The following is a 12,233-nucleotide window of genomic DNA, read 5'->3' as shown; positions in this document are numbered from 1 at the left end:
ATTTGATAAAAAAATTGATTATTTTATACTCCGTATTTTCATTTCTCAATTTTTTTCCATAGATAAAAGATAAATACATGACTGTTAAAGTAGCTTAAAGAAAAATAAAATGATTGGTATATTTTAACCTCATTAGGCATTTCTGGATACATATTAACATTTCTTTCTTTCTTTTTGACAGTCAGGAGTGTCTGGGTTAGTTTATACGCACCTTGACAAAAGAGGGTAGGTACATGTCGATGGCTGTTCTATTTATTTACTTTTGGCGTTGGGGTGGCTTGTGAGAAATTGGGGGTGCCCCGTGCCACTCGCCATCCAAGTGGCTCCGCGGATGGCGGAGCTAGGAATCCCAGTTAGAAGGGGCACATGTTTATGTATATCAACCAAGTCATTGTTCAATCATTGATCATCCATTCGGTTTTGCACTCAATTGTTCAATTTTTACTTCGAAAAGCTAGAAAATGAGTTGGATTGATTCAAAACATGTCAATTCGCTATTTGCCACGGTAAAACAAGCATTTTAATTCTTGATGGGGTCTATTAATTTCGTTGAAAATCCACAACACAGTAGACAATAAGCCCGACCCCCAAAATTCAAATTCCTCAAACATTTTGAGTAGGTTGTTGAAAAAAAAAGACTTGTAGGTGATAAAAATCCAGGAGCGGCACGTGATCCCCTGGACCTTAATTCTCTCCGCCCTGCATTGTTCTATATATTGGCATTAGGTGCTGATCCGGTTTTCTCTCTCCCAAACCACCATGGCTGCATTGCTCTATGTATTGGCATTAGGTGCTGATCTCTCTCTCTCTCTCTCAAACCACCATGGATCAACCACCAGAAGAGGTCCAACCCGCAAAAACCTTCTACTTCAAAAACCTCCTAACCATCCCACTCTTCTTCGCGACACTCGTCGACGGTCTCTTCACCCACCTCCCTCTCCTCTCCCAATTCAACCCCTCCCCATCTGCTTCTTCTCGTTTTGTTCTTTTGATAAGCACTTCTCCTTTTAATGTTTATTCCAGCATCGACTCCTCCCAATGGACCAAACTCCTCGTCTTCCCATTCTGCTACCTCGTCATCCTCTTTGCTTTCCCTCTCCTCTCCGCCATGGTCTCCACCCCCGTTGCCTCTCGCGAGCGCCTCTTCATCACCCACCTCTGGGTCTCGCTTGCTATGTTTGTTTACAATGTTGCAGTTTCCGGGTCAGCCCTCGTCTTGGTCGCAATCAATGCCCATAACTTGGGTTTGCAGCTGGTTTCCGCCTTCGTTCTGGGTTGCTTTGTGTTTCTTGTTGATGATGTGACGTTGTGGCGCTTGGCTTCAGTGCTTGAACCGGATCAGGGAGTCGCTGCGATGAAGAGGAGCTATCTGTTGATTTGTGGCGTTAATGCGGTTTTCGCTTATCTGTGCATGGGCACTGATTTGGTTATCCTAAAAAAGAACTGATCAGGAAGTTGGAACACGGAAGTCCATTTTTTGTTCTCCCCTCTTTCGTTGTTATAAAATGATAAATATGGTTTTTAATTTGCTATGGATATATTGGTGACTGAAGCCTCAAATTGATTCTCTTGGTAATTTCGGTGGAGCGCGCGGAATAACCTGCTAATATTAGTCTTCCTAATTAATTCATGGATATTGGTGGGTATTATATGATGGATTCGCATTTTGTTTGTTATGCTTCTTGATTTGAACTTCAATTTCTAGCATATATATACTCATCCGTGTTTCATTTCTTGCGGCCATCAACAAAAACCAAGACGGCTGATTTTTGCTCCTAGACTAGATTTTTGTTATGCAGCTGGAGAACTATAAGATTTTCGGAATCGAAATATGAGCAGATGCGAAAGATAATCGTGCCCATCGTGATTAGTAGGACAGTTTTCATGTTTACTGGAGTAGTTAGTTCACATCTGTATTTTTCTTATTACGGGATGCATGCCTTCTGAGTATTTCAAAGTACTGTACATCTCATCCTCATCTATAGATTGCCTTCACCTTTGTAGTTTGACTCCAAAAGTGATAAGGTTGTTTTTTGTGTGGGGCGGGCCAAAAAAATCAACACACGCCATGCGTTCATTCGAATTGGGCAGGAATTTGTTTGGATAAAGATTTATGTTCCTTGTTCTTTAGTAAAGGGGGCTTGTGTGGGAAGCAAACCCACAAACCAAATCAACCAACATGACTAGCCCTTGGGGCTATTGCTTTGACGACACAAGCGGTTGAGAATTTTCCATTTCCAAATTCAGAATTCTTGTTTATCTGTATGTTCTGCTGCAATTCCATACTAGAATTAATACAACTCCACATTTTCAAGAAAACCAATGAGTTACCTTGATTAGGACAAGGACTTGCAGGTGATATAATTTGGAAAGGTTCCCAGGCAAGTTCACATCTTCCCAGGCAAGTTCTATATACGGTTCTGCAATTTTGATGGACTTTAAACAAAACTTAAACCAAACGGCCCTAATCTTTGGCAGGCCGAAATCTCCTTGCAAGCTTTCTACTGCAAAGTTTCTGTTTTTTGTTTTTTGATAAGTTCAAACGGCAAGGTTATGCAACAAACAAAAAGTGTAGAAGCGCCAACAAGTCCTCCAGGAGAAAATATGAAACATTTGAAGTCAGAAATCTTAAAGCAATTTCATTTGAAATGGAAAATGAGGTTCCGTTTTCCGATTGATTTGCAAGCAAGAGCACAAAAGTAAAGTCCCAGAAACACCAATCAAAATTGGTCGTTGAGTTTCTTTTCAAGCACATGCATCTATATATATATATACAAGCACAATTTATGTATACCTAAAAGTAAAGAAATATACTGGAACCAACCTCCATCTACAATTACTCATCATGGTGCAACCTGATTACCATCCATAAGTTCAAATCTTCCCCATTATGTGATCCCAGCTCAACATATTATATACGGCAACAGATATAGCAAAATTCACCAAACTAAAGGATAGGATATTAAACCCAACCACCTTAGTATGGGTGAAGCACACCATTCGAGTTGCAAGGCAACGACTGCTCTCAAGATGGGAATAATTTGTAATGTGCAGAGTTTGCAGACGGTGACATGTAAGTTGCCTTGTTCTCACCATTTGATGGTACATAGATATTGGATGAAAGGCCTGGGATCCTTGGCAATCCAGCGGTAGTATCAGAACCTGACCTTGAATCTCGCGAAAACACGTCAGCTTCAACCTCATCAAGAGTCTACAATAGAAACCACTATTTAGACAAAAAGAGTGCATTTGCATCTGCTCGGGCAATGCAGGAATCTATGTAAGTGGGGACACCTTTTAAACACATTTCAACATAAAATATAGTACTAAGCAACGTAAGAATAATTAAAAAAAAATGTTTGTGCTAAGAATTAAAAAACCTAAAAATGAACGAATTGTTTGAATTGCCTCAACGGATCGAGTCTAAGAGCAATTCACTACGCAATATTTAGCAATTTTGCTCCCATTGTTAATAATTGCTAATGTATAAAACGCATAGCCCAGACACTTTTGAATTTTGGACATTATGAATTAGAGAGTTCCAAATAGTAAGTGGCGGCTACATTTTGCATTACACATCATTGTTCTAATATGTGAAATAAAAAGTCGAGAATGAAATGGTATTCAAAATATCTTAGAGTGATCAAAAGTAAATTTATGACATACAATTAATAAGAAAAAATGCAAAATATAAATTTCTAATTTTAAAGTTAAAAAAATCAGTGGGGGCCCGTGTCCCCGCTGGTCCTATACTCCCTCCACCATTGTGCTCGGGAAGGACAAACTGCTGGGTTAACCTCAAAGGTCAAATATTACTTTCCCTTCTTTCTTTTCATTTTTGTTTTTTTTTTTTTTGTACAAACCTGAACAGCTTGTTGCAGAACATGGAATAGCTCCCTTGTCCGTTTTCTTTTTGTGACCAACTCATCGTGCTCCTGCAACATCTCTTCAAAAAGGTTCTCTCTGTGTAGACCAAAAACAGATCCTCAATAATGTCAAACTGTTATGTTCATGCAGCAGAGGAAATGAGTGAGACAGTGCCCCATAACCACGTTGGAGCACGAAGGTGGTGTGCTTTGTTTCGTTAAGTTTACATAATCAGAAGGCAGATACTAAAGCCGAAGTGATTAGGAAAATTAGGTTAACTTTCGACTAACACCCCATCAGTGAAATGGTTGTCGAGATAGTTAACAAGAACAAATAAGTACCCAAGAGGGTTGAGATAGGTATAAAAAGGCTCAGCCAAATATCTATAACCTGTGTACAAGTAGACAATATTTCAGAACACCCCAGAACACTATTTGTAAAACATATAGATCTGAAACAATTTATCAACCCATGTATGAGACAGTTTAAGGGCCTTCAATTATATCCTCATGCAAATAACAAATATTTCCATTACATAAGAAGCCATCTAAATGCAGCCAAGTATCATCCATTATTCTCTGGCATTCAATTTTCTTCTATTTCCTCGTTATATCCTCATGCAAATAACAAATATTTCCATTAAATGAGAAGCCATCTAAATGCAGCCAAGTATCATCCATTATTCTCTGGCATTCAATTTTCTTCTTTTTATGAGGAAATAGAAACCACGGAACCACATACATCCAGAGCCATCTGGATGTTTCAGAGCAGCACACACTGACTATAGATTATAAATAGGCTGACGAGGCTGTTGGATCAGGCAAAATGTCTGTAGCAATAGAACTTAGCCAAAACATTACAACTACAAATTATAAAGGACTGAAAGATGGGACTATGAGGAAGTTATTAGAGAATGATGGATCGATAGTCTATGGACATGAGAATTTATTGTTCATGAGCCCCAAATAACAACAAACAAGCAGAAATTCCAAGCATTGTTGTTCCACAGAAGACATAACCTAGTCAAGAGACTGGCTTAATGGGTCACCAGCTTATTGAGCCACTTGGGTCAACCTAGGAGATCATATAATTGTACTGGTTTAATGACGTTGATCACAAGACCTTGTAATATTCTGCTGCTCAAAGAGGTAGGGATAACATAGTCATCAGAATTTCATTATTCACGATCCAATTAGCGGTTTGATTCACAGTTGATGCAAATATTTAAGTCTTTTACAATTCAATAGGTATATATATATTTGGAATAGAGTCAAAAGGAAATCATGTGATCAAAAGTTCACTATAAGATTCAGTTAGCAATATCCATGTGATTCTAGAAATTAGAAGGTCAAACCCTTCCAAACACCTCAAATAACCTCCTTTTTTTTTCCGTTGCAAACTCATAATACTACTTCTGGGAGTGCTAATGTGAAGATAACCAATACCATGCACTGTGAGTGTTAAAAAGTATCCAGGTAGACTTAACAGGTTCTTAAACGTTCTTAATTATTTTTTCCTGAGAAATGTTGTCTTCAAGGATGTTCACGGCTGTTAGTTCTATCCATGAATTATCTATTGCTGTTATGGTGAAACAAACACAACTTTATATGATATGCGTCGGCACAAGAAGACTCAACAGTTCCACAACGCTTTTTATATCTGCTACTTTTCTTTTAACAAGAAATATACAAGACTGTACTTTACGTTTCTTTGCATTTGAAATAAAGGGTTCCCTCCCTGCTACTCCTTTTGGTACTCCCTTTAAGGTTTCCAAGTACCTTATAAATGTCAAAAGAGAATAAACTAGAGTCTTAAATAACCTCATGGTCAGCGGGATTTGGATGGACATTTTCTATGATGAGGCAACAATCTCCCCAATTAGACAATGTAATCACGTCCTTGTACAACTATCACCGTATGATGTGTCAGTATCAATTGATTCATATTCTTAATATACAACATCAATTGCTATATTACATTTACCTTTCCTAGTACATTTTGTTCTGCGATTCGCAAAACAAGTTTCAACTCCTGATACGCCAAGTTGCCAACTATGGTCCACCAAGCGTTATCCCATGCAATCATGCCTCAGAAAGGTTGGACACGCTCAATTAAATGGGAACATTTATGCAGCGGGGGACAAGATAACCCTACCACTATCAAAACCTCACATACCATGGGGTTCCTCGTATTCTCTCTCCGCGAAGCCATAAAAAAGGTTGTTATAGAAAAAGAATGGCCCATGCATGGAAAAAGGAAACGTCTGTTGATATGACAATGGGATAGTAACCCAATCCAATAGTACAACAGGTCATACAAATGCTGGAATTAAATTAAATTTCCACAAATGACATATTTTAACGTCAATGATCCAATATGGCATTATCCTACATGCCCATTGAAGCCTATAAGAATTGCTTCAATGAACTACAAATGGAAGAAATGGCAAAACAAAGCGAGTGAATAACTCATCTGAACCACGAAGCATGAAAGGACTCACTATCACACATAACCCTTTTCTCTTTCAACTAGGAAAGAAAACAATCATCATGAAAAATAACCAATTCCAACTGTTAGATCCCACATCGGCTACTTGAAGAAGTAGTGAATGGTATATAATGTAAGGCCGACCAGCTACTATATAACTTGAGGTTAACCTTTTGAGCCATATGGTTAGGCGAATGGTTAGCAGATTAGCTGGCGCGGGTCGTTCCAGGTGGTATCAGAGCTTGCACCAATCGGAAGTGTAGGACGGGTCCTGCAAGGAGACGTGCTTAGGTGGGCCTGACAAGTGAGGAGCTTGTCGTGCTTGGGCGGGTCCCACATGAGATGAGCTTGAGGTGTTTGTCGGTGCTTAAGCGGGGACTTGTCCTACATTGCTTGGCGGGTGGAAGTGATGGAGCTTGGGGCGCAACGGGGACGTTGCGGTCCAAGTGGGGGAGAATGTTAGATCCCACATCGGCTACTTGAAGAAGTAGTGAATGGTATATAATGTAATGCCGACCAGCTACTGTATAACTTGAGATTAACCTTTTGAGCCACGTGGTTAGGCGAATGATTAGCAGGTTAGCTGGTGCGAGTCGTTACACCGACATTAATCATTATCAACACAATTTAGCAACTCAACACGTTAAAGAAACATAAACCGAGCTTTCAGATTCTTAATACAATTTTCCAGAAATTTAGAATCCCGAGATGAAAACTCAGCAAGCATTTAAAGGGTTAAAATATTACTAATAGACTCCTTTTATATATTGTCTCAGAAGAAAATGGATCAGACATCATACTAAAAAGTCCTTTTTGTGTGTCATATGCATACCTGTACAATTTCTGTATAAAGGTATTAAGAAGATCCCTTTTCGTATGGTTGACCTGGAGTAAAAACACAGTAACAGAACAATAAGAAAAACAATAGTGGACTAGAGGAAGATGACGAGGAAAATGAGTGCACAAAATTCAAGCTAAAGAGTAGTCGGGATGTTCCACACCCACAAACATAAGATTTGAACAACTAGACCAAGGCAAAGGAAGGCCTCAACTAGCATACCAGAAAATGCATTATAGCTTTTGGAACCAAGTCTTGAATGTTCTTTCTGACAATGTCATAGTAAGAGCTCAAGAGCAATTTGGTTATTTTTACTTCCACCGCTTCACCATTTGTTTGTGTTTCTGCTGGCCTTAAGACGGCAGGGGGCTGAAATCACCCGACCACAGAATAGATATTTGAATCAGGATTAAAGAAAATTACATTTGCGTCTTCAACATAGAGAAGCAGTTTATCAAGTCCTTTAGAAGCACATTACCTCCCTCAATTGAATCACAGAAGGCATCTGCTCAACATCATGTACTGTTTCACCAAGAGAGCTCATAGCTGAACAATCTGCAGACGATGCTCGACTCCCAAATATAGAGGAGATACCCCAAGTCCTGGCGGATGAATTACCTGCCAAGTTAATAGTAATTTAGTAGCTACTTGTGCCAAGGAGTAGGTCTGACAAGCATTAGGTGGCGATAGTCATCCTCAAATTTCACATAGAAGGCCAACAATAGAACGGTGGCAGCTACTCTGCGAGAAACAATGATAACCGGTACATATTCTTTACATAGTAACAGTGGAAAATTTCATAATGCATAAACGGGTGAGGAGGGTAGCAATTACAGCAGTTCGAAGTTATTTTTAGCATACAGGATACTTTTAATATATCATGATAGGATTGCATCCACCAGATATATGCAATTTAGCTTTACAATAACCAATTAACCATTATTAAAAGCTTCATTTATCAAAGATGTACATACACATATGCATACATACATACATACATACATACATATGTACATCTATCTATATATGAGTTTAATTTCCTTTCGTTATTTTATAATTGAGTACTTGAGTTTGTGCAAGAAAAATATATGCATCCACCAGATGGAATAGGAGAAATATGACATCATGTGTGAGCCAATAGACCAAATTCCATCCAAGTTCTATTTCATCCAAAAAGGGGGGAAAAAAAAACCCACCACAATTTATACACAAATCAAGTCCATTTCCACCTATCACGTAGAAATACATATATGTATATATAGGGATCAATATAATGGTAATTGGCCTTAGAAGCATTTAACGTTTTTATTTTGACACGCAGAACAGTATACATGATGGGTTTGCTAAGGGGTTGTTTGATAACCCAATTCAGCACTTATTAAGTAATAAATTATAAAGTTGCTTTGATAACCATATTTCAACATACTTAATATTCTGAGTGCCTCTTAAAATGTAGGCTTAATAAGTTACAAAAATTAAGTAGCCTGATACCTACTTAATTCTCACTAAATATGTCAGTACTTGTATATCACCCATTCCGTGGTGGTACCGTTACCACCACCACCCTCCACGGCTACCGCTACCACCCACCACCGCCACCATGCCACCGCCGACACCACTACTACCACAACCACTATTCCATCACTGCCGCCAACATCCCCACTTGACCGCCGCACCACTACCAATACTACTATCGCCACTAACGTGAAAAACGTCACCGGTATTCCATTGGCACCACCTTCACACCAAAATTATAACTTTTTTAATTATTTGTCGATGTATTACATATCATGAACATATACTCAAAAGGACAAGAGGGTGGCTGGTGGCGTGTCCAACACTCCTCGGACTCATATCCAATACTCTTTTTTCTTCGTCCACAATTAGGAAATAAACATTTTAATTTAGACAAGTGTCACACACTTTGTTTGCAACTGACACTTATTTGGTGTCGATGACTAAGAAATTACAACGGCATAGACACTTCTTAGATACTTGCTAAACATGTGATTATAAAAAATTTAAGAATTTGATGTATCACAATGGTATACAACCACTGTGAAACTAAAAATAGATATGATAATCATTTTCATATTCACCACAAATATGTAGATAAATTTTCAAAGGGATTCCTGGCCTTTATCCATGCCCTATTTGCAAGGACTTCTTAGGCCCCAAGTTAGTCTACATTCTTCAAAACACAACATATTATCCATTGTACCCCAAAGTGTCTGTGTGCTACATTTTAGAGAAATAATGCATTCAGGTGTCCCCATTCTGCCGTATCCTATATCTGTGTCAGTGCTTCTTAGATCTCAACAATAGTAGGAAATCATGGTAAGTTTCTAATGCAAACTAGTTATCTTTAGAAAATAGGTACTCAGTTTAGGAGAAAAATTTATTAAATTGCAGTAGGTCTACAAAACAAATTATTCCGTATCGAGCACATTCTACCTATATGATAAAATAGTCCATAGATTGCCCATATGTTTTTTTCTTTTGAAATCAAGTCTTATATGCAACCAGATATGGATGAAGAAGATCCAGTCAGATGGCTGCCCCATCCAAGTGGATTATTCTCTATGAAATCAGCTTGGGAAGCCATCAAAATCCAGTTCAGGTTTGGCAAAGCTGATTTGGAACGGAAGATCAGTTCCAAAGTGGGCTTTTAGTTTTTGGATAGCGATTCAGGAGAGGCTGACTACTAAGGATAGACTTTCTGCTTGGGGTATGGATGTGAAGGTTTCTTGTGTTGTGTAATATGGGGAGTGAAAGCCAACAACACTTGTTCTGGGACCGTCCCTTCTTGGCTGCTATTTTGCAAACTTTATGGACCAAGAATAGGAATTTGAATAAAGGTCTTCCAAATTAAAAGATACCATTGAGTGCTGTTCTCACAATGCTGGGCAGAAAAGTTCCAGGTGTAGTGTAGTTGCCAAGTCCTCAATCGCTGCTACTGTCTATTGCCTTTGGATGGAAGGAAATTGATGATTTTAAAAAAAAATCAAGTTGCTGCTTTGGACTAGGACTCTGGGTAGTGAACTTTATTAGAGATTTACTATTCTAAATGAGAAAGGTGGAACCTAGTCAGAATAATAAGTCTGTATGTAGAATTTGAGGGATTTCTTAGATTATTTTTTGTCCCTCTTAAGTTATGTGGAGTTTTGACAATCTACTTGTGTTATCATATATGTATTACCACAACAGAGGCTTCGTCAAAAAGAGTGGATGGTTAGGAACAAGAAGATACAAAAAGGTTTGGTAATGGAAATTTGGAAAGTTAGCCAACTGGTTATTTCTAAATGAAAAGAATTCTTAACTTTCGAAATGGAACTCTTGTGTTATCATAACTGTCTCGCTATATATTCTCCAAGAATAATAGGGTTTCCATAAGGTTTTGCAATCCTTGTATAGCAATGTTGAGTTTTCGTCACGTCAATCCCACGAGCCTCTCATCCATTCTCATTCAATCACGGCAGGAGGGAAGTCAAAATAGAAAAACTCACATTTGGGTTAGGGATAATCAGGATCGAACTCGAACTTATGCCTTCCATCACGTCAAGGTGACACTCTACCATAGTTAAATTAAATAAACCCATCTTCATAGGGGAAATAAAGTAACTTCTAATATGGTTTTACATTCATAAAACACATAGGTGCTATTTGTATTTTCAACAACCTGCAAGGGTGTACAAAGTAACTTTCCTTAATTGACATCAACACCAACAAACATCGGCTAGATTGAAACACGGGTACTTGCAACAACATATCAGCAACTTGAAACGACCATAGGATAACTGCATAAACTGCCAGTCTGCCAGGCAATCAACAAGGCATATCGCTTTGGCCAATGATAAGTGCATAAACATCGTAACATAGACTCCAAGAAGATTAACATATATACCACGTCACATGTTAGCAAAAAAAAAAACATATGACGTAGTGGTATACCACAACGGTCTGACCCTTGCTAACTCCACAATGAAATAAATAATTGATCTACACAAATGATCAAATGCAGAGAGGCCTGAATTACGGTTATATCCACCATACTAAAGTGAAACAACATGGCTAATTTCTGAACAGTTAATGTACAAAAGTAAAGAGTAACAATAAGAATTCAATATAATTTTCTTGTAAGCAAAAATATACGATAGCTACTGACTAAGAATCAAGAGTTTACCAACTGATACAGGTCTACCATTGTTAGACTGAGGACGAGTTCCCTGCCACAGACGAAATAGGAAGGAAATTAAAAATAAATAAATACATGTAAAAAATGTGAACTTGTATCCCAAGTAGACCTGCTAAACGAGCTTCAGGCATTGCTCAACTCAAAACTTGCACCAATGACTTTGTAGTGATTGGATATTCAAAAGTAGAATCAGTCGTGAGATGATAATTTTATTTGACAAATGGTCAACATATGTGTATGAACTTCTAACGAGGCACATAACTTATCATCCCTCTTCAGCAAAGTCTTGCTCTTCAAATGTAGTCAAATTTTGGACTCAAGTAGGCATACTTTGACCCTCCTGGGTAGAATTCAAACCAACTTTAGCTCTGTTGAACGAATTACATGTATAATCATGCCCAGAGAAATTTGTTGGGAAGGACTTCTGGTTAGGCCCTTGAGAGTTGTTAATAAGACAAGGGGTCTTCTATTATTATCAAACTGGCCATGGAGGGTTCAGAATGCCCACAAAGATACATGCACCTGATAAACAACGAAATAGATATCTTGCCCTGATGCATTCTTCCAACCCTAGATTATCAGATCACAAAAAATACTTTAAACAAAGAGGGGCCTCAACATTGTAGCACTAAAGGAAAAAATATGCCCCTCATTTGCTTTCCTATTACGTGTTTCTACGACCCACAGTTTCTTTTATTCACTGTGGTCCTGGAGTCCCGCTTTTACCAAGGGAACACTTTGCATCCACATAAGATTTTTCTTTTCAAAACAACTTTAGTCTAGTACTTACAAATATTTCAAAACATTCATTTTCACATTCACAACATAAAAGAGAGAAAAGTAATA

The 12,233-nt window shown here is 38.2% G+C and overlaps 2 protein-coding genes across 2 annotated transcripts in view; one reads left to right on the top strand and one right to left on the bottom strand.

The window, feature by feature from the left end:
• Positions 1-823: 823 nt before the first annotated feature.
• On the top strand, positions 824-1,447 carry LOC131332876 (uncharacterized). The gene has a single exon (XM_058367186.1). The coding sequence runs from the start codon at positions 824-826 to the stop codon at positions 1,445-1,447; it is 624 nt and encodes a 207-aa protein (XP_058223169.1).
• Positions 1,448-2,612: 1,165 nt separating this feature from the next.
• Positions 2,613-12,233, bottom strand: part of LOC131332203 (dynamin-related protein 3A-like) — a 36,163-nt gene continuing 26,542 nt past the window's right edge. Inside the window, exons 15-20 of the mRNA XM_058366282.1 lie at positions 11,376-11,418; positions 7,671-7,810; positions 7,415-7,561; positions 7,187-7,239; positions 3,864-3,963; positions 2,613-3,211 (exon numbers count right to left, since the gene is read on the bottom strand). Coding sequence (XP_058222265.1) covers positions 3,026-3,211; positions 3,864-3,963; positions 7,187-7,239; positions 7,415-7,561; positions 7,671-7,810; positions 11,376-11,418 — 669 coding nt within the window. The 3' untranslated portion in view covers positions 2,613-3,025. The remainder of the gene's footprint in view (positions 3,212-3,863; positions 3,964-7,186; positions 7,240-7,414; positions 7,562-7,670; positions 7,811-11,375; positions 11,419-12,233) is intronic.

This window comes from Rhododendron vialii, chromosome 7a, assembly GCF_030253575.1.
Source record: "Rhododendron vialii isolate Sample 1 chromosome 7a, ASM3025357v1".
Taxonomy (NCBI): domain Eukaryota; kingdom Viridiplantae; phylum Streptophyta; class Magnoliopsida; order Ericales; family Ericaceae; genus Rhododendron; species Rhododendron vialii.
Note: the sequence above shows the minus strand (reverse complement) of the source record. Positions and strands in the feature narration are given on the sequence as shown.

Excerpts from the sequence above, each read along its gene's own strand:
- LOC131332876 (XM_058367186.1), top strand. The coding sequence starts at position 824 with ATGGATCAACCACCAGAAGAGGTCCAACCCGCAAAAACCTTCTACTTC.